A 23,108-nucleotide genomic window follows, 5' to 3' on the forward strand; every position below is an offset into this window, starting at 1 on the left:
ATGTCTACACAGGGAGAACCCTGATGATGAAGTGTGGGTGGTGAGGAGACCATCTGCATGGAGGATGAGGTAGTGGTAGTGATGAGAGATGTGTTACCTACTGGGGCTTGATAAATTAAGTGCTCAGATTAAGGATAAGAAGAGTTAGGTCTATCACTGAGCCTCCCAAAATAGAAGACAGGAAAATTATAATGAATCCTGGACATCTGGGTAGTGAAGATGATTGTGATGATAAGCAAGACTGGGGATAGTGGATTTAATAAAATAAGCACACTGCAAAATCCATGTGAAAGAGACTCTGATGTACATTTGATGAAAACACCTAATTGTCTAGTGAAATACTTAAGATCTATAAATAAATTATACTTTTTCTCCAGAGGAATAAAATATTAAATAAGATATTAAATAATTCACTGTTGTAATTTTAAAAATCTAGCGTCTAGTAGTAAAAGGCTCTGTTAATTTTACCAGGGCTTATTTCCTCACAGATACAAAGATATATCCTGACAAGATCCCAGGACTCCAGAAACAGAAGGAAAATGTTAAAAGGTTCTAGAGAGAGAGAAAAAAATCATATTTCTTTAGAAATGGTTTTATATGATTATGTCAGTTACCTTTTCTAAAACTTAGTTTCTTAAAACTTGCCCCATAATAGGAGACATTAACCTGATTATTTTGTAGTTAATACATAGTAACAATTTATTGGAATTGAATATGGACTAAATATGAGTGTGTGTGTGTGTGTGTGTGTGTGTGCTTGTTAATAAAATGAATTCCAACCACCAAAGAAAGAAGAGCCAAAGACAAATGCTTTAATTTATAATAAAATAACATTTAATTTATTGGAATTTTATACAAAATAGACTTTGGTCAGATAGCACTTGAGCTTTTGTTGGAAATATTAAACATGCAAAAAAGAATTAAGCATAAGAATATTCAAGCAAAGACATATTACTAACGACTTTTTAAATCAATAAAGCGCCACCAAAAATAATTATATTCTTCCTCTACACAATATATTTCTTTCATATTTCTTTTTTTTAAAGATTTTTAAGATTTTATTTTATTTATTTATTCATGAGAGACACAGAGAGAGGGAGGCAGAGACACAGGCAGAGGGAGAAGCAGGCTCCATGCAGGGAGCCCGACTTGGGACTCGATCCCGGGTCTCCAGGATCGCGCCCTGGGCGGAAGGTGGCGTCAAACCGCTGGGCCACCGGGCCTGCCCTTCTTTCATATTTCTTATATTGATTTCTTAGGTATTGTTTTATTGGTTTTAGTTTTATAATCTTTGGGATTGAAGACATAGTATGTATATTAAGAAACTGACATAATCAGATGTGTTGATTTCTTTGTAAATTTACCTCTATGGGGAAAAAAAAAAGGAATATATATGGAATATTCACCCTGGACCTACCCACAGGCGAAAGTAGTCTGGGAGTCCTAAAAAGAATCCATTTGACTGTTTTATAAGCCATATTCCTACAACTAAACAATCATTGAGTGTAAAGAAATAGCACCAGATTGTGGTAAGATTTTTCACATTGGACATTTGAGGCTCAGGACCCATCCATTCTGTTCCATGTTCTAAGTTGGATGATGCTTTTTAAAAATTTTAAACATGATTCTAGATAATGGGAAAGGAAGCCGAGGCACAGCAATGATATTCAGTCTTCAGGTTCTGGCTGGTTGTAGCCATCACATTCATGCATTGTCCGGTTCTTTCTCCTATGGGACCTTTAAAGAAAACAAGTTTAGGGCACTTTGTAGTTTCTTTCGCTTGGTCATGTCAGAGGTTAGGATAGAAGCAAAGATATTTTCTATAATTATTATCCATGTTCAGAAAGAACTAAAAATAAAAATTGTTTGTGTTGGGGAAGAATGAAAGAACAAAAACATTTACCCCACTCACCCTGACTACCTTCTCTTTCCTAAGTTGTTCTCTCTGAAAATCCCATTGAACACATCAAAATATCTATCACTCTTAAGCTCCGTAAGAAATAATCTGGGAAAAATGGCAAGGGAGTAAAGAGGTACACACTGGAGGTTAGAAAGAAGATGATGTTACTCATAAAACCTTTTGTGAGATTCTTCACTAAGGTTCTTAAGCTTTCCATATTCTACTGTTTTGACTACTCAGGTATATGGTATAAAACCTCATGCCAATGCCTGGGATTCCTATTATTTTTATGAGTAGCTTTTTATTGTTCTCAGAGGGGCAAAGGACATTTGCCTACTAAATTCTGTCTTTTCTTCATGTCCTTTCTGCTTTGGAAAAGACAGTAGCTTTTGATTTTATTTGTCTGGACACATTGTCTCAATTTCTCTCTATAAATATGCAGTTTATCCAAGTTTGTCACAAGGATGCCGAACAGACAATTAGGCTTGGGTGAGCAAAACTTTCCCTGGTATAGTCATCATTTACATCCTTAGAAAACTGTACATACAGTACCTCCCAATAAACAGAATCATCAAAGAAGTTGTCCTTAGATGGCTGTCCACGGACAATGAACCTGAGAATTAAACCTGTGAGGGTAGGGAGAAAATAAGTCATGTTATGATGCTGAAGAGGAAAACTTACTTGCATAGTAGTAAAAATACTGCTATAAGGTGCACCTGGCTGGCTTCAGTCAGAAAGTAGGCAACTCCTGATCTTGGGGTTTTGAGTTCAAACTCCACATTGGGTGGAGATTAATTAAAAATAAAATATTTAAAAAGTATATATTGCTATAAAATCATCCCCTTGAGCTTACATGATAACTACTATCAGAAGTTTATAATATTTTCAAATTCACCAGTCGATATGTTTATCATCTATTATGCTGATAGCATGCATGGAACTGTTTACTTTTCATCCTACCTGTGATCAGCCCTCCAGCAATTGCTGATCCAATGGAAGAACCTAGGGCAGCTGCCTGCATTGTCATGCTAGACCTGAGAAGCCAAAAGAAAAGACCAGTGTTGGTTTTCCAGGATTACCAGCAGACAAATCTCATGTCCTGGGGGAGTGGACGCTTGCCATCTTCAGGCCAGAGAGCAGCATTACATCAGCAAACAAACATTCGTTACGATTTTTCTTTTATTTTGTATTTTTATTTTCTTTGAAATTCTTGAGCAATATTTAAAGGTCCTTATAAGCACTCAAGCAAAATTGTCTTTTTCTTCAGAAATGAAGAAAAGGTCTTCCTTAGAAAGAGTTTAGTATTTTCTAAAAATATGGTACCAGATTCTGATCCCTGATTCATTCAACAAATATTTATTCAGGACTCACTCTGTGCCACTTTCCCTTTTAAGCACTACAGATGGAGTAATGTACAAAATAAACACTAGTGGCCATCTTTCCTCACCCCATACCAAAAGGAACAATTGCACTTCAATTTAAAAAATCAGCAAGATCAGAAAAGCTAATTTTAGCATATATTGTAGAGACAACTCATTAAAATCTCTGTAAGTCATCTTAGACATAGTTCCCTTAAAATAAAATTAGTAAAAAAAGTGCCTCATAATTTTGGGGAATGGAAGAATCATTAAAAGCTAATGAAATGCATAAGGTTGTTCTATGAGTCACAAAAGGACTAGGAATGTGAATACCTCTGTAGCATGGCAACTCACTCTTAGCAGGCAATTCATAAATAGATGGACTGAATGAGTAATTATGAGGAAGCAAACAACTGGAAAATGAGAGTGTTTTGGTGTTTCATCTTCATCATCCAAGAGAGAGTATGTATTTAACTCAGATTTCTGTTTTTTTCTTTTTATTTGAAGGTTTTTTTTCTACTATGTGAAAAAATTGTGCTGATAATACATGATCATTGTAAAAATATGAGAAACAATTAATCCAGAAAATTAAGGGAAAAAGTTTAATTTCCCTCAAATCCTACTCAGTACAAGAATGTAAAAGAGAGACATATGTTTTTATAAAAAGGCAATCACGTTATAATACTGATTTTCCCATTAATCCTTTTAGTCAAAGTGTCCTTTGATGTCAGTAAATGTAGATCTAGATCATAATTTTAATTACTACTGAGTTAGGGACAAATAGGGCTAGGCAGGGCTAGGTTGGGGGTCACAGAATCAGGCTCACAGAAATCCCCAAAATGCTGAGGTCTAAGGAAACCAGAGATAAGAGAGCCAGCCAGACCACCCTGCCCTAGGTGTATGGGTGGGAGGATGTCTTTTTTATGACAATCATCTGCGACCAGCAAAGAAGAGTCAAGAATAGACTCCAAAGAAGTAAGCCATTAAAGATGTTATCACCAGCCCTAACTCAAACCAAGACAGCACAAGAATTGCAAGGTCACAAGTTTCCTAGTCAGTTCTCAATAAAAAATTGCCACTATAAGCCCTCAGTGGCAACCCTGTAGGGACCCCTCTCACTTCTGAGAGCTTTCTCTGTATCTTTGCTTAATAAACTTCTATTGCTTTACTTGCTCTCCTTTGCTAGGTTCATTCTTCGATTCTGTGAGACAAGAACCAAGCTGTCCCGTATCACTACCAAGTACTATACTGTAAAAAGGTACTGTAATTATAGTTCTAAAGGTTGGATTCTTAGTTGTTTCCAATGTTTCATATTTTTTTAAAAAATGCTGAGAACACATCCTCTTATGAGCATGCTTATGAATTTGCCCAATAATTTCCCTAAAATAAAACCGATTTGGAATTGGAATTATTAACAAGAGTTTACACACTTTTTAAAGGGCTTTTTGAAATAGAAAAATATATATTCATCTTCCCATTTCTCTATTTTAGCTACCATTCAGTAGTACTATTCACTTAATTTTTACTAACTTGATAACCGAAAAATTGGTAACTTGTGTTAATTTGCACTTCTTTGATTACCAGTGAGGTCAACTACTTAAAATATATTTATTCATTTGATATTTTTCTTTTTAAAACTGCCTGTTAATTTTATCAGATTTTGCCAAAATCTTTTCCACAGTATTAAAAGATATTTTGATAAAAAGAGTTCCATGATAAAACAGGCTTGGAAAATATGAGGTTTAACAAAATTAACAGCCTTATTAAAATTACGCTGCCATAATGTGCCCAGATATCCTTTAAGAATATTTACTTTTCCTGTTCTATGCTTACCAAGAAGCCTGATTTGCATTTTAATATTCTGAGTAGAAACACCTGGGTAAATAGTCTTGGCTGTTGGCCAAAATATTTTGTCTGGTGTGTGAAACATACGTGAATTTCATCCATGTGAATAGGTCTTCCAAAGCTCATCATCCACCCCCACCTCCAAGTCCCCCTGAGCGTGTTGAGGAGTGGCTGCTCAAGGACTAGACTCTCAACCACAGAACCTACCCAAAATCTGGCCACCCAATGAGACCCAGACCCAGCCTATGAAAGCCAGATAATCTTGTTTTATTACATACATCCATGGAACTGTGCAGGCATGATGCTCAAGAATTCCTTTATTTCTAATCATGAGGCACATCTTAAAAGTGTTTTTGCAGAGTGTTTATACACTATAGCCCTTAGGAGCTCATGGACTCGTGCATTTATCATGCTTGATTTGCATTCAAATATGCTAGTGTTTGGTCTCAACAGCATGTTAGGTCCTGGAGAGAATTACCAGAAAATGTGGTTATTTCTGGGGTTGTTCTCCAATTTTGTGAAGGAGGCAAAAAAAAAAAAAAAAAAAGAAAACAAACAGAAGATATGAGTAGTCTCTCCAGATGAAAGTAGAAGCAAGCTAGCTATTCAGTAGAAAATGTTTAAACTAAACAAATTTTTCAAATATTTATCATTACTGGTCTCAACAGAATTAAATTTTAATCTATTAGAACTAAAGAGATTTTTCTCTTCAGATTATTCAACTCCAGCCAGTAGTTGCTTTGAGACATTTTCAAACATATTCATCCTTACTTCATGCTTTCAATTGGCTTTAAAAATTGAGTGTTTTGGTTCCTCTTAATGTCTGAGTGATCTGGACTGGACTGAGTGATCTTCCTAGCTGTCTTGCATGGATGACATTTATATCAAATTGTTCTAATCTTGTTACCTAAAAATGACAACAGATGGCCTTTGACATTACTTTTGTTGTCCTGGATTTAACTGATAACTGTTTTTTTTTTTTCCTCTAGCCATTTAAACAGTTATGCCCCCTTTGGGAAGAATCTAGGTCTATTAGAGCTTGAAGGGATTTTAGAGATTAAATAATATAATTCTCTCATTTTATAGAAGAGGAACTGAGAACCACAGAAGCTAAGTGAATTTTCAAAGGCCTCATTATTAACCATTACCAAAGCTGGAGCATATGCCAGTCTTCCTGATTCTCCAGATCCAGCTGCTTTTCACATTATGCTAACTCATTATTCTATGTGTTGATTATAGGAAATGACCACTCAGCTCATCACGGATGCCCCATCCTCCATTTTGGTGAGACCAACTAAAAGAGTAAGCCTACTATAATTTGGTTGTGATTATCAAGTTGCCCTATCTGCAAGGAGACACTTGCCTATGGTAGAAAAATTTAAAATTTAAATTAACACTGTTAATTAAAACAAATGAAAACCAATCACCATTAATAACATTAGTTCTGACACATCTTCCTATACAGTTCTATTATCTCAGTTGTGTCTCTTTGGCTCCAGTAAGGACAATACTTATGAACTGTGGCTTGGATTGCTAAAGAAAAGGCTCTCTCATCACCAGGTTCCTCAGGAATGAGATAAAACATCATCAAACCTCAGGGTGCAGGAAAACCCATTCTTTAACTCACGCTGTAGATACTCCCAAGACTATCGCCACAATGCTTGAGAGGCCTCCTACCACACCAGGTAAGCCATGCAGGTTATGAACACCACATGTATCATGGATCCTCAGTTTAGCAGTAAGACACGGCTAAAATTGTAAAAAGAAGAAGGTTTATTATTTTGACATATAGAGTTCTATAACTGAAGTCAATGACTATGCCCCTTTTACCATCCAGATCTAAAACCCCTTAAGTCAAAGAATCTGAATATGTTAGTACAAAACTACTCTTGTTAGTTTTTAGTAGATGGTTTTGAAGTTTAAGTGATTTCAAATTATCCTCCTTCTTACCTACTGATGATGATAAGGAGTTTAAGGGGTTAAAAGGGCACAAAATCCTCAATTATACAAATAAACATCACCAACAATAAAACCTTTAGTGGAACTGTCCTAAGGAAGTAACACCAGTACTTAACATTTAATTCACACTAATTGTTTAATAATTTATCAGATTCTTTCCCGTTACACAAAAGAAGTCAAGGAAGAGTGGAAACCACTACACAATGAAATGTGAGTGGTATTTCTGACAGGAAGGGAAATGATCCTCAAACAAGGAGGGGTGATGATAAAAGGAATTTTCATGGCTTTTCTCTGTTGGTGGCATGCCTGAAGATGATGGTACAGATTCAAAGTTTGAGAGCACTTGTCATACTTACGGTCAGGAACCGGAACCCCAACACGGAGACCATTCCCGCAATGCTCCCAATGATCAAAGAACCATAGGGGTGAATCTTCATGTCTGCACAAGTGCCCACAGCCACTCCTCCAGCCAAGGTTGCATTTTGAATGTGAACCTGTGTGGAGCACAGAAACACGAATGAAGTGAGCTGAATGAGGCAGGCTTCGGAAGCAGTGAAGCAATCTACATAGGGTTCCATGGACCCCATGGCACATTCTTCAGTTCAAAGAGCTATAGATTATTTTTTAAAAAGATGACAGAAGGCCTTTCTTCCAAGCAGGTGACATTTGATATCTTCCTTGCTGGAGTTCTTGGTAATGACTAAGTGATTGGGTTAGTGAGACCAGTTTGGGGAGGGATGTCAGGAAAACCAAAGAAGTGGTAGTGGAAGACCGGGGTATGTACAGTTATCCTAACTGTGGTATGTCTATTTTTTTCAGTTGGAGAATGCGTTTGTGGTATTCATGAACCAAAAGAGGTCTGTGGCTACTGTGTGCTTTGTGGAGTCCATGATATCCCAATATTTAAAGATGGAATGTAGAGACACCAAAATGTGCACATTATCCATGAGAGACAACAGCTTTCCCAAGTTTCATTATTGAGAACATTTGAAGACGGTGGAAAGAGTAACCAATTTCCATTTACCAGAATTCCTCACAGGAATCATGTTTTGGCTGTTCTGCCTGAGGGGGAAAGTTCATCCCTACTTTTAATTAGGACTGAGTTGTACATGTACAATTTTTTTCTTTTTGTGTTTCCAATTTTCTTTCATTAAGCAATTTGTACATTGAAATCCATGTCCTTAGCTATGCTTGAAGAAATTACAATATCCTTTTCCTCCCTCAGGCTGGAAAAGAAGAGCAGCTGATGTGTGGATTATTCCTTCACTGACATTTCTCTGCTTCATAGGCAAGAAACTCAAAAGACCAGCTTGGGGAGGTTTTTAAAAAATGTGTTTGAAATAACTTTAGACATGTAATAGTTGTAAAAATCCTGCAGTTTCCATATATCCCTGACCCAGTTTTTCCCAATGTTAACATTTTATGCAATCATAGAACCAGGAAATTAGCATTGATAGAATGAATTCTAGTAAAAGTCTTATTTGACTTTTACCAGCATTCCCAGTAATGCCCTTTTTCTTTTCCAAGGTCCTATTCAGGATGTCATGTTGCTTTTTTTAAATTATTATTTATGATAGTCACAGAGAGAGAGAGAGAGAGAGAGAAGCATAGACACAGGCAGAGGGAGAAGCAGGCTCCATGCACCGGGAGCCCGACGTGGGATTCAATCCCCGGTCTCCAGGATCGCGCCCTGGGCCAAAGGCAGGCGCCGAACCGCTGCACCACCCAGGGATCCCCTGTCATGTTGCTTTTAGTTGTCATTTCTTTGAGAGGAATATTTGCAGTCAGGAAAACAGAATTAACGCACCTTCCCCCCATTCTCTTTCTCTACACTTGGCAAGTTTTGTTTCTAAGGAGGATTTTCTAATACCTTGGAGACAGTCAGCTCTATCATTAAAGAAATAGGGCTCAAATCTTTGATTTTTGCATGACTATATCCCTTAATAGACTGTAAATTCCTTGGGACACTTTTTGATTTGCCACAATACAAATTTGATGAAGAAACAAATGAACATAATTTTCAAAATATTCTGCGAGGTTTGCGGTGTTGTGATTTGTTGTGGCAGCTCAGCAGTGGTGCAGAAATGACCAACTCATCTAAGCAACCACCAGTGTCACTTAGCGAAGCTTCCATGGTGGTTAATATGTACTTACCATATCGAGCTTGCCTCTGTGCCCAACAAGGCTGGACATTGCATAGGCTGTGAGCACGCAGGCAACAAGAGAGAGGTATGTATTTATGATGGCCAGGTACTGTTCCTCGGCAGTTTCAGCGATGGCTGAATTAAAGCTGGGCCAAAACATCCATAGGAAAAGAGTCCCTGCAGTAAAACACAGAAAAGGAAATTAGTTCTGGATGTGGAAGACAGTCCAGCAGAGGCAGTTTGCCTTAGGTACTGAATCAGGCAAGTTCATCTCTACTCACCGATCATTGCAAACAAATCTGAGTGGTACTCAGACTCTTCCTTCTCATGACCCTTTCTCAAGCCTGTCCGGTACAGGACACCTGCTACTGCCAAGCCAAAGTAGGCCCCAAAAGCATGGATGGTCATTGATGCTCCAATGTCAGAGGCCTGAGGGGCAAAGCATTCATGTTATTAGAGGTGAAACTTAGTCCCACTATGGAGCAAAAGTCAATGAAAGGACTGCTTCTTTGGTTAAATGATTGCTCCATAGTGAGACTCAGTTTCACTTCTCATAATGTTAAAAAGAAAGGAAGGATGTGCCAAAAAGAATAAAACAGGATAGTGAAATTAAAAAACATACAGACTTTGGAGACATGCAGAACTGACTTCCAATGCTCTATCAGGTACTTCCTTGCAATGTGACTTTAGGTAAATTACTATGCTTCTCTGGATATCTGCTTCTGTAAAGTGGGAAATATTACCCAGCTAATATAGTTGTGAGGAGACTTAGTGGGGCCATGTTTGTAAAGTGCTAGGTATTCGTGACCTTCCATTCATTATAAGTTACTTTTCCAGGTTAGGGAAATTCTTACTGAAATATTATGTACTGCGCTTGTTTCAAAAGGAAGATGCTTTTTGCATTCATTTGACATTACAGCTAAAACTCACTTAATTGCAATTCAAAGACTTGAAGCTTTCAAAAGCCCCAGTCTTTCCTATATTTTATTTTTTTCATTGTGTTATGTGATGATGTGAAAACCAGCCGAGGTCCAAGATTCATTTGAAGCAATGTATTTAGGTCCCTTCTTAGGACACTATGAATTTGATCCAGTTTTTTACATTTGTCTGCCACTAGAGGGAAAGTTAGGAGTACCAAATGTGAGGCATAGTTCCTAGTGTACTTATTAAGGTAGGAAAATGATACAAACTTATTAATTTACTTAGGATTTTCATACTTGATACATTCTTTTGTACCATTCAGATCCAGCTAAACTGTCACTTCCTCAGAGAGGCCTTCCTTGATTCCACAATCTAAATTAGGTCTTCCAGTTATGCTCTCCCATAGTCCCCTCTACTTATTTTTCATAGCAGGTATTGCAATTTATAATAATATTTGTGTGTGCATGTACATGCAGGTGGCTCTGGTGGGTGGGTGATATATGATTCCCTATTCAATGTCTATCTCTCTCACTGGACTGTAAATTCTATAGATACAGGGACATGAGCTATTTTGTCAGTCAAAATCACCATCACATGATACCTAGAAAATTTTCGAAAACATTTTATGTTGAGAGTAGAGGTGGGTGAGGGGATGGGAGAAATAGGTGATGGGGATTAAGGAGTGCACTTGCTGTGATGAATACCAGGTGTTGAATGGAAGTGTTGAACACTATATTGCTCTCCTGAAACTAATATTACACTGTATGTTAACTAACTGGAATTTAAATAAACATTTAAAAAGAATTTGCTGTGACATTAAATGTTCAATAGAAATGAGCAAAATACTGGGGTATGCTTGGAAATATTCTATCGATTATCCTTAGGGAAAAAATTGATCTAGACTTTAACAAAAGTCTTAGAAAGGGCTAGTCAGGGGCGCGTAGGTGATTCAGTTGGCTAAGTGTCCGCCTTTGGCTCAGGTCATGATCCTGGGGTCCTGGGATGGATGGAGTCCCTTGGCTACCTGCTCAGTGGGGCACCTGCTTCTCTCACTCCCCCTGCCCTTCCCTTCCCTGCCCTCCACCCCATGCTTGCCTTCTGTTTCTATCATGCTCTTAGTCTCTCTTTCTCTCAAATAAAATATTTTTTTTTTAAAAGTAGAGGCTAGTCGTGTAGTAGTTGAAATATAATAGATATTGATCATTAATAGGAAATATAATGTAATGAGTTATGGAGTTAGAAAAATCTAGGCTTGAATCCAGATTTGGACCAGTCATTCAGCATCTGTGATCATTAGTTGTAATTTATATAACAGTAACAACATAATATCCAGGTTATAGTGTGGCAGTGACAATGAAATGAGGCAATGTTGATAAGACTCCTGGTTTACCAAAGACACTCAAACAAGTGATGAGTGTAATTACACTTGCTATGCTATTATGCTCATCAATGTTTGTCCCTATGTAGAGTGGGCATCCTTTAGGTATAACCAGAACTGATGTCCAAAGCTAGGAAGTAAAGATCCTCTAATCTTTACCTGAAATATCTCAGCAACCACATATTCATTGCCAGCAAAGACCACGATTTCTATCATTGTCATGATCAGCATTTGGGTTGGACTTATTTTTCCCAGGACAGCTCCAAAAGAAATCAGGACTGTGGCTGTACTGAAGTCTGCATTTATCATGCTGAGGAAAAAAAGAATACATAAAAGAATAATGCACATCCAACATAAAACTGTGAGCTGGGATGAATTACAGCATCACTTTATCCAGCGTGTAAGGTCCCCTCCCCACAGCTCCCCATCAGGTGTTCACCCCATGTACCCTTTCACACATTCTCACTTCTTTACCCTACCTCTTGTCCATCTGCCATAAGCTCTAGCTGCTCCAACATTTCCTTTTTTGATCAACCTGTTCTTGATCTCATTTAGGTTTTTCTTTATTTTTTTTCAGTCTGATAAATGGATTATTTTCTACAGTGTTTACATTTCAAAATGTAAATATAGACATATAGAAAAATAGCTAATGGAGGATTTTTGTTCCCTGTAGCTGAGATGGAAGGAATAATCTTTCCATGAAAGGGGATTTTTTGTGTCCTTAGAGTCAAACGAGAGAGATACAGACATGGATGTATGACCTAGCTCAGTAGAGCAAGGTGTTGATGCACATCCTGGGATCCCAACAATCTTCTGTGGTCTAAGGGAGACAGTGTGCCTGCCAATTCGGAGGCTGACTGACAAGACACCAAGCAGAGAAACATCTGCTCTGAAGACACAGTGGTTGAAAATAAGGGATGCTCACTTTTTGATTCCAATGTAAATTGTCTGTCCGCGGCGGTGCACCGTCCCCTGCACAAAAGTGCCCCATTGGAGGCCCAAAGCAGCAATGAGTAGATTGATGCCCACACTACTGAAGCCATATTTTTTCAGGAAGGTCATGAGGAAGCCAAATCCGACAAATATCATTACATGCACATCTTGGAATACTGAAAAAAAAAAAAAAAAGAGGAAAAAATTGTATGTTGGGGGAGAACTAAGCAAGTATTGCATCATAGTATATCCCATTTTTAAATGTTACATCTTTTATATAAAACACTGCAAAGGGAGAGCATTAACTGGGCAGCCAGCTGCCTACCAGCCATGAGACTTTGGGCAAATTATTCAGTATTTGACCCTTTTCTTAGAATACTCTAAGAGTTTTCCATTATTTTCTACCTGTGGAAGACATTGTAAAGCACAGTGCAAACATCATCCACTCTTGCAGACTTTCCCAGTTCTCCCAGGGAAAATTAACATTTTCTTTTGTCTTTCACACATCATTCTGCATATTACTTCAACTTTAGCATTTGCCACACTATATTATCATTTACAATTTTTACATGGAAATTATCATAAAAATGGGTCAGTTATTGGCAACTTTTTGTGGTTCAACCTAATAGATACACAAAGCAAACTGAAATAGAATTGGGCATAAATATAAAACCAGAGAGGAAAAAGAAAATATTTAATGTCAAATTACTATGAACCACTGTGGCCAGGGGTTTAAGTGGAAATAGTCATGAGGGAGGACATGCCTCAAAAATATCAGAGGAAACTCAGAGAAATAGAATCCAACTGATTTCTAAAGGTGGGGTTAAGATTTGAATCCAGGCTTGACACCAATTCTTCCATGCATTGAGCATGGTAGGGATGGTTGTAAGTATAACCAAGACAGAATGTTGGCCTCCCAGGTGCTCAAAGACCTGTAATAGTAATACAGGTAATAGTGATAGTAATAGTAATCTCTTGGTTCTTTTTACCTCTGTTCTACCTTGGGCTCAAGAGACAGTGTGTTCGAGGTTGGGAGATTATGCCACTTAGCTCTCTCTACTGTAGGAGATGCTGTGATACACTTTCCAGAAACCCCTTTTAGAAATTAAGAACTTACTCTTTCCATTCCCCTGGCTGTAGGGAGTGCTGCTAGTTGATAGCCCTGAGCTCTCAATTCTTTCAGGGAAATGCTCTTACCTTTTCTGGGTCAGCCTGCACCCAATGACTGATTGACAGGAGCATCCCCTGGCCTCAGGGGAGGACCACCTGCAGCTAAATAATTCCAGTCTCAGGATACCCTGTGGGGTCTCTCCCTGAAAAACCTCCCACTACAGGTGTTGATCCTTAAGGAACTCTCTACTAAAACTCCTTTCAGGCTAATGTCTATCTTAAAGTCTGATTCCCAGGGAGGCCAACCTGTAGCACCTTCTCTATGGGCTACATTCCTCTCTGCAGAACTTTCTTGACCTTCTCTCCCTGCCACAACTTGCATACCACATTAATTTTAAACTTTGCAAATTAGATTTAATGAAATAATCTGTGACAGTGACCCCACTCAGAAGTGGATGAAGATGTTGACTTTCCAAAGGCCCCCAGCATTTCAAAAGCTCTTTGAAGGCATATGAAGGGCTTCTTGGGGGGCATGGGGATTTATCCTAAGGTATTACTCTACGAAGAATAACAAGACAGACAGATATGCTTAGTTTCATAGATTGAGTCAGTAGGATCCCTCGGTGGTCTAGAAGCCAATCTAACTTGTGGATGAAGGCAGCAAATATAAGAATAAAGGGAATGAGAACAGCCTACTGTGATTCAGGCACATACTAGGGTCATTTACTCTTCTGACTCTATCCATACAATGAGGTTTTTGGTCATGTTATTGTTCATTGGAGCAGTGTGAGGAGGACAAAAAAAGGAATAGTATATTTCTAAAAATTGTCTCTTCTCAGCAACTTTGAGGAAAGCCTCAGAGAGGAGAATGCTGTGCTTTCTTTCTTCCAGTTAGATAATGCAGACTGGCCAACAATCTCACTTAATGCCAGCGTTCTGGAGGGCCACCCCCATCTCATATCTATTCAGGGAACTTCAGGATTGGGATTCTATGTGACCTGTTGATTGGCAACTGTCAATTAACGTGAACCTGTTTGTTTTTTGAAATATAAGTACCATACATATTATCTGTGTGCTGATGGTTTTCTCCCCCTCAGATTGTTACTGCTTTTCGCCACAAGGGGGCTTAAGAACCTCATCTACTATTTAAGTCTCTAAGGTGACTACAAAGTTGTGAATCATAATGATTTTGTATAAAAAGTGAGGATAAGAAAGATCTATAAACAATTAGGTTTCTGTATTGCCTTTTATCCTGCTCTCAAAATTTGTGGGTGGGAACTAGACAGAGGATCGTGAGTTTAGTTCTATGGTGTGAAGGGAAGAGGATCGAACTTTTGTGAAGTCTTCTAAAAGGTTTCAAGAATTGCCAAGACTTGTCTATATCAGATATTTTCAATAGAGTGTGATTTTAGCCTCCAGAGCAAATGTAACAATAGCTGGTATTTTTGTTCTGTTTTACTTCCACCTTTATCTTGTGGTAGGGTATCTTGTAAGGCGTGGTAACTCAACATGTTTAAGATGCAACTGATGGCTCCAACTCACTTTCCACCACTACTACCATCAAAAGAATGAAACAGACCCACCCGTCCTTTCCCTCTCTCTCCTGTAATGCCAGCTACCTCTCCAACCCAAACCCAACGGGTCTTCCCCTGGCAAACTTCTATACCCCCTTCAAGAACCACAATTTCTGCACACTGTTAAGGGTCACAGTTGTAACACTGTGCATATCCCTCTTACTTTATTTCACTTGTTTATGTGCTTGTCTGTTTTGTTACTCTGTGTGCTTGCTTGTCTAAATGCTTGTCATTTATTCAAATAGCCTATGGAGTGAGCACTGCCAGTAAGGCACCCTTCCAGGAGAAAGTGAATCCAAGCATAAAGGTGAGAACGAGAGGTGGCTTGTCGCTCATAGGCTCCATCAGAAAGTCTGGCATCTGTAGCTTTTCAGGAGATGCCTCAGTTATGCATAAATAAATGGATCACTGGTGAGGGCCACTGGGAATTCATCTAACTGGGACTATCAGTCTTTTATTTAGAAAAATTGTTTTTCTGGTGATGAAAATTTCAAGTCATGAAAATTGTTCAGCTGGTCAATTAGAAATTGGTTGACTTTCTTCTTTTGTTTTGCTTTTTATTTATTTTTTATTTTTTTATTTTTTGCTATGGGCAGATGGCCGGGACTTTATTACATAGAATGGGTTGCCAGCCACCTGCCCTTTTTTTTTTTTTTGGTTGTTGTTGCTTTGCTTTTTAATGGTTAAAGGCTGGCAAGGTGTTTGCCAAGCACATAGCTTTTTGCTCTTAGAGAGTTCTAGTCCTTTGAATCAGTTGGGATTATATTCTGAACTCTTATGAGAGAAAAGTATTCTTAGGGTGGTATCCTTCCTCTCCCACCTCCCAAATATTTTAATTTCACATATTTCAAATATTTAGGAAAATAGTACAATGAATATATGTACTATTCACCAGATTTGTCAATTGTTGATATTTTCCATATTTACTCTCTCTCTCCAGATGTATATGTATATACTCTTCTAAATCATTTGGAAGTAGGATGACATTTTGCTCCCAACCACTTTAGTGTGAGTTTCCTAATGAAAAAGATATTCTCCTAAATAATCATAATATCATCATAACATCCAAGAAATATGACATTGATACAATAATATTGTCTAATATAGAATCTATGTTGAAATTTTTCCAACTGTTCACAAATTATTCTTTTTTTAGGATTTTCAACCCATTATCCATTCAACTTTCATATATTTTTTTGTTTGCCATGTGTCTTTTATTTAGATGGGTTCTCCCACACGGTTTTGTCCTTAATGTGAAATGTCCCACAATTTTGATTTGTTTGACTGTTTCACCATAGTTAGAATGAGACTGAATATTCTGGGAAGAATATTATATGGGTGGTGCTATGCATTTCCCACTTCACCTCACGAGGTGGCATGTAAGTTGTTTTTCATATTATGGGTGATGGTAAATTTGATCATGTGGTTGAGACTGTTCTGTTAAGTCTCTTCACCATAAATGTAACTTTTGCCTGATAAACTATAAGCAGTTTGTTGGGGCAATTCTTTCAGAAATGTGTTCTCTAGTAACTTTACCTAATGGTTTTTGCTTTCATTAAAGAACCTTGCTGGAATCAGTTATTACATTTTTAAGTTCAAAATTATAGTTTTCTGTATATATTATTTCTTTTATGTTAATTAGTTGGCATTCTTCTAAAAGGAAGAGCTTTTTCTCTCTCCCTTTGGGACCCCTCTTTGGGGAATATTTCTATGGTTTCACCTAATCCTTTATCTTTCTTTCTTTTTTTTGAGATTTTATTTATTTATTCATGAGAGACACACAGAGAGAAGTAGAGACACAGGCAGAGGGAGAAGCAGGCTGTCTATGGAGAGCTCAATGCAGGACTTGTTCCCAGGTCCCGTGATCGTGACCTGAGCCGAAGGTAGAAACTCAACCACTGAGCCACCCAGGCATCCTTGAATCCTTTATCTTTCTTTCCATGAATTACTATTACCATGTCATTATTATTTTTAACTCTCCATTTATCCCCAATTTGTCTAGTTGGTGCTGCTTCAATCAGGATCCTGTGATCTTTCAGCATATTCCCATTAGTCTTTACACCTTGGCTTACCTAGTGCTTTCTTTACCCTGACCTGGAACCAACAATTTCTCCAATGAGCCTGTGAGTGGGGAATGGTATTCAGAAACTAGGATTTGGGTTCTATTTGTGCCCGTTGCTTCCAGCCCTTTCCAGTACACAAAAAACTATTCAGTCAAAGGCAACATGCAGTGTTCTACTAGAGGCTGATATCTTCTTGTTAGGTTATAAACCACAGACAGTATGTTATTTCAGGAATAGAAACAATTCCAGGTAACATTTAGAATAACAGCAAACAATTCCCTATGGTTCATTTACACTACACAAATTAGTTACTCTTTGCCTGTAACTTGTTTCTAGATCTGCTAAATCTTTGGGTAATAAATGAGCTGAACAACATCTGAGTAAATATAGAAACACATTCTTAAATGTAGCTCTTTAAAAATAGATCATTGTACTTAATCCATTGCTGGTATTGAAATTCATAACATAATGTCTAAGGGCCATGTACAACCTTTGCCAGTTTACCTTCATCTTCAGTGGTCCCAAAGTTGATTGGTACACATCCGGGGGTCTTGGAGACACTTTCAAGGAGTCTGAGAGGTGAAAACTATTTTCATGATAATTTTATGGTGTTTACTTGCTTTTTTTTTTTTTTTTTTTTTTTTTTTGCTGTGTTGGTATTTCCAGAGATGAGGAAATAAAGGTTTGAAAAACTATGGGCACTTTAGTAGGATGAAAGCAGTAGCACCAAACTGTGCTGATGGTTGTGGTATTCTTTTTATTTTTTATTAAAATTCAATTTAATTAACATATAGTGTATTATTAGTTTCAGGGTAGAGTTTAGTGATTCATCAGTTGCATGGAACACCCAGTGCTCCTTCCATCATGTGCCCTCTTACTGCCCATCCCTCAATTACTCCATTCCCTTACCCCTCCCCTCCAGCAACTCTTAGTTTGTTTCCTAGAGTTAAGAGGTTCTTATGTGGTATTCTTAACTGACTGAGCCATCCAGACACCTCTCTTATGTGGTATTCTTAATGACCACTCACTTGAAGGGGGGAAAAAAAGCAGGCTTTAATTAAGAATTCTTTGATGAAGTAGGAAAAATTATTAATTTAACTACTGACTTTCTTATACTATACATGTCCTTTTGATATTCTGTTTGAATTAGTCTGTGGAAATGCATTTATACATAAAGCACTGCTAACACATGATGTGCATCTCAGAAACAAAGCACGTTTGTTATTGTTTGAGTACCAGCTGAATGAGTAGTTTTTTTTATTGAACTCTATTTTTATTTAAAATAAAGACTGACATAAGCTATAGTTTTTCAGACAGGTATTGACACAGTCTGAGAAATGAATGAAGTGAGGCTGTCATTTCAAGGAAAAGAATTGACAGTATTTGTTGCCAGTAATAGCATTTGACTTAAAAAAAATTATAATTTTAGAAAGCTTGTGTCTGTCCCTATGAGCTTATTAGCTTCCTGATACTTCTCAAGGGCTTCCTGAAGTTATTGGTGGTATTAAGAAGTATCCTTTTTAATTATTATATTATGAATATTATGTCAATGTTTAGAATATTATATGTTTGATTATTATATTATGAATAACTTTCAATCAATATTTTTCAAATGACCAATGCATTGTATAACAAGATCACACATAGGTAAAAACTACTCAAAGTGCAAGACCCATGGCTTTGCATGTAATAGACTACAACAACATCATGGATGTGGCTTTCATATCCCATAGCTATTAGAGATGTGTGTCTGTAGAATATCTAATAAAATGTTGACAGGCCTCAACAAAGGGCCTTCTCTCTAAACTCTCTTTTTTTCTACTCTGTCTACAAATTAGCAAGAATTGGCCAAGTGTCACTGTCATGCTTCACTCCTCGTCAAAATATTTTTCTCAGCAGAGTAACTGATACTTGGCTAGGTACCATGAGGGCCAAAACTCCACAGAGTGTAGCTTATTTCTCAAATGACTATCTATGGGGGATCCCTGGGTGGCTCAATGGTTTGGCGCCTTCCTTTGGCCCAGGGCGCAATCCTGGAGACCCAGGATCGAGTCCCACGTCGGGCTCCTTGCATGCTTCTCCCTCTGCCTGTCTCTCTCTCTCTCTCTCTCTCCCTCTGTATCTCTCATGAATAAAATGAATAAAATCTTTTAAAAAATGACTATCTAAGGAGCCATTCATGACATGAAACATGATATTCCGATGTGCACATACTTCAACGGTTGTGCCCTGGGATGGTCCATGTGACAGCATACATTACTCTGCTATTCAGAAAAGCATAGCAGAAGCAAGCAAGAGGGATGAATAAACCTATATCTCACTGGTTTTATTTGAAATATAAATTAATACTCTGCCTTGCTTCTTTGTGGAAAACTCATAATTTTTAGCACACTGCAATTGAGAACTGTTGTAACACACCATGAGCTTCTTAAGCAGGAGCAGAGCCCTCCCTGTACTAACTTAAATCCTGCTCTTGGTACAACACATGGTGCTAGACAGGCACCCCCAAGTGTTTGACTTGAACATTTCTTCTTCCTCTTCTTCTTTTTTTTTTAAAGATTTTATTTATTTATTCATGAAAGACACACACAGAGAGAGGCAGAGACACAGGCAGAGGGAGAAGCAGGCTCCATGCAGGGAGCCTGATGCGGGACTCAATTCTGGGACTCCAGGATCACGCCCTGGGCTGAAGGCAGGTGCTAAACTGCTGAGCCATCCGGGCTGCCCCAAACATTTCTTCTTAATAAGAGAATATTTAGTAATCTTTTTTAAATGGTTTAAGCTGTCACATAAGTTTTGTGTAAGTCAATTTGAAATGTAGGGAAAAATGTAGAAAATGTAGGAAAATATACTTGTATAATCATAATCCTGTAGCTTCTGGGCTATTCTACAAGATGTTTTAGCCAGGGATAATATGGCTGAGTCATTTGATGGCTCCAGGGTCAGATCATCTGCATGAAAATATTCCCCATTATATAACCCCATCAAAAAATGTAGGAATGAGAGAACAAATGTCATATGTTTTTTTAAAAGCTTAGACATACACCATAGAACTGTAATAAACATTGCTACTATTTTAAACGATTTAGTAAAGTTAATATTTAGTAAGTTAATTAATAATAAAATCATGTGTGCCTTATTTAAAAAAAATCTATATACTAAGGATATATTATCACCTCCCACCCTGGTGTTAATGATGTAATGAATATGCCTGGCTCCAAATAGATACTCAGTTAATGGTAATTATTATTGTTTTATTAACTATTTCATTGCCTTCCCTGTCAAACTCAAAATTAAATCCTTTCTTTTCTTCAGTTAACCATTCCCAGGGAAGGAATCTGCTTTAGGTGCTCACACTTTTCTTCCATTGCAGAGGAACAAATTGCGTTCCTTTTCGAATGCTATAAAATGCAGAGTACATCCATTTACTTCCAATATCATCCTTAATATCACTTCTTATGCCTTAGGGCCGCCACATGAAATCCAGGCTCCCTTCTCAATATTTCACTTTGTTTCTACTCTTTCTTTGAAAATTACCTTTGATTCTTTGTTATTGTTGTTGTTTGAGAGGTGATATTTTTTTACTTTGCAGAAAGAGGAGTCGATTTAAGGGAAAATTAATGTCATTTAGCAGAGGTAGGCAACACAAAAGATTAATCAATTGTTTTAATTTTTGGCTTCTTATGCTGATATTTTAATAGACATAGATTCTATCCAAACACATTAACTACAGAGACCAGATGTCATAGACCAGATACCTCAGCATAAACATATAATACCCATAGCACTCATAAGTATCTCAAATTCTATAAGGTGCTCCTCCAGTGTGGAGCTCAGATGGTTACAGAATTCAAAGATTTCACAGTCTCCGTCTCCCAAATGGGTTCGCATTCTGAAAAACCCAAAATGTATAATAAGAAGTAGATGGCTTACTCACGAGGATATAACTCAAGAGATCTGTCCACTTTTGTTGAGTTGGTGCTGTTGGGCTGCTGGATAGCATTCTGCTCTGTTTCATACTTGACAAAGAATCCAAATAAAACAATCAAGGAAGCCTCCAGCAAAATGGCTATGGTAGGGAATATGAACCTCATGTTTGTGGCAAAGTACAGAGGCACACTGAGGGCTTCACAGGCTGTGGAAGGTTGATAAGAACAGGGGGACTGCTCTGTGTGTGGAATTGGGTTGCATGTTCAACTCACTCCAATGACATTGCAAGAAAAAAATGGGTAAAATTGATGAAACACCCCACCTCTTGGGGAGAGTTATGTTCTATAGTAGAATCATTCTAACAGCCAGTTTGAAGAATATACAATGTAGATTTGAAGAAGCCAGGCTATAGAAATGATCTATTGCACGAAAGTGTCTAGAATCTTATTTAACATAGTTCAACAGACACTTCTTGAGTGCTTACTGTATGGCAGGCACTGAGCTAGGCTCTATGGAAGACTTGAAACTAAATAAAATATAGAATGAATCTATTAATTTCCTTAAGGAAGTTAAGAATCTAGCTAGGAAGAAAGAAACAAACATAAATGATTGTTTAAAAGCAAATTGGTAATATAATAGTGGTTATAAAAGTATTAGAGAACATACATAAGGCAGCAATTTATTTTGTCTCAGGCTAAGAACACTAGCACATAAAACAATATTGATGGAGACATTAAAAAATAGGCTTTATTAGTAAGACTGTGGGACTAGCATCAGGCTTAGAAGAACACAGCATATTTGAGGAATAGCAATTAGTTATGCAAAGCTAGAATATAGCACAGATGGGGAAGGAAGAAGAAAATGTCTGGAGATAAAGCTGTAATGGTAGCTGGGCTGGATTGTAAAATGCCTTGTATTCAAAATTAAAGATACTAGATGTTGAATAGTAGGCAATGGGCAATGAGGAAAATACAGCACTATAAGAAGTGGTTTTGCTTACTTAGGATAATGTTTTTCTTGAATTCATACTCTGCTTTACACAAATATAAGTATATGAGTGTACAAATACGTTGAGATATATTTTTTAGTGGTAAAATAGAAGAGAGTGCATGTAAACAGGGACATAGTTAATCCACACTCCTGACAAATAGTCACCTGTAAATAAGATGCCAAACAATTAAAAACTACCATGACAGCTCTTGCTTCCATCCTATAATTATTCTCATAGCAGAATAAAGAGCTTTGAGAACATATAGCTAGCAATTAAATAAAATTATTTTAGTAAGACTCATTTTCAAAAGGTTTTATTCAGAATATAAGTACATATGACCGCTGGGCCATATTCTATATCACAACAAATGTTTATGAAAGAAAACAGCAAGTTTGTTTTGTTCTGTTTTGCTTTCCTCTTTCTGCTGTATTTGTCCACAACAGAACATATTAGGACTAAGTGACCTTTGACATTTTCTGAATCTACAATTCAAAGATTTTGGAAATGGCTACTTCCATTGTTCCTTACAGGATGGCACAGCAGGAGTGGGTTCATATGCTTAGCTAGGGGAATACATGTGTCCATTCCACACTTTGATTTCTGGTTTTGCAGTAGCCCAAAGATTGTTCCTGAGAATTCCAGCAAATCATAAATGCCAAGTGTTTATGTTGACAAACTATATACTAGACTGTAAAAAAAAAAAGCAACAAAGTATATATTGCAAGAAGATCTAAACAATATCATATATCAATGTAGCTTTAAGCTCTTTAAAAATGATAAAATATAGTATGTTGGCATATTGACCATTGAGGGCTCAGATCTGCTGCTTGCCTTCTGAACCTTGGCATTGAAATAAGCTGATACATGTACAATCCGGGAAAATAGTTATTTTTTTCTCATAACTCTTCACTCAAACTGTTCTAAATGGAACACCCTTTTCACACATTCCCCCTCCCCACCCCCACCCCATATCCCATACCCTACACACATCAGCCCTTCAGT

At 37.4% G+C, this 23,108-nt stretch overlaps 2 protein-coding genes across 2 annotated transcripts in view; one reads left to right on the plus strand and one right to left on the minus strand.

Moving 5' to 3' along the window:
- The window catches only part of C1H6orf141 (chromosome 1 C6orf141 homolog), a 46,276-nt gene extending 35,345 nt beyond the window's left edge, over positions 1 to 10,931 (plus strand). Inside the window, exons 2-5 of the mRNA XM_072733676.1 lie at positions 4,445 to 4,516; positions 6,343 to 6,405; positions 6,664 to 6,788; positions 7,882 to 10,931. The gene's annotated coding sequence lies outside the window, so the exon portion shown is untranslated. The remainder of the gene's footprint in view (positions 1 to 4,444; positions 4,517 to 6,342; positions 6,406 to 6,663; positions 6,789 to 7,881) is intronic.
- Positions 1,538 to 21,279, minus strand: RHAG (Rh associated glycoprotein). Its single transcript, XM_072733672.1, has 10 exons — positions 21,123 to 21,279; positions 12,431 to 12,614; positions 11,665 to 11,815; positions 9,488 to 9,635; positions 9,217 to 9,383; positions 7,419 to 7,556; positions 6,731 to 6,852; positions 2,861 to 2,934; positions 2,453 to 2,526; positions 1,538 to 1,737 (listed from the first exon to the last, which is right to left on the minus strand). The coding sequence occupies exons 1-10, from the start codon at positions 21,277 to 21,279 to the stop codon at positions 1,729 to 1,731; spliced, it is 1,224 nt and encodes a 407-aa protein (XP_072589773.1). The 3' UTR covers positions 1,538 to 1,728.
- Positions 21,280 to 23,108: the final 1,829 nt, after the last annotated feature.

The sequence above is a fragment of the Vulpes vulpes genome, chromosome 1 (assembly GCF_048418805.1).
Source record: "Vulpes vulpes isolate BD-2025 chromosome 1, VulVul3, whole genome shotgun sequence".
In the NCBI taxonomy this organism is placed as follows: Eukaryota; Metazoa; Chordata; class Mammalia; order Carnivora; family Canidae; genus Vulpes; species Vulpes vulpes.

Bases quoted from the DNA above. Each gene is read 5' to 3' on its own strand.
- RHAG (XM_072733672.1), bottom strand. From the start codon at position 21,279: ATGAGGTTCATATTCCCTACCATAGCCATTTTGCTGGAGGCTTCCTTG. The intron at 9,636-11,664 runs GTAAAGATTAGA...TTTGCCCCTCAG, and splicing joins TGGTTGCTGAGATATTTCAG to GCCTCTGACATTGGAGCATC. The intron at 2,935-6,730 runs GTGAGTTAAAGA...TTGGCTTCTCAG, and splicing joins GTCTTGGGAGTATCTACAGC to GTCTAGCATGACAATGCAGG.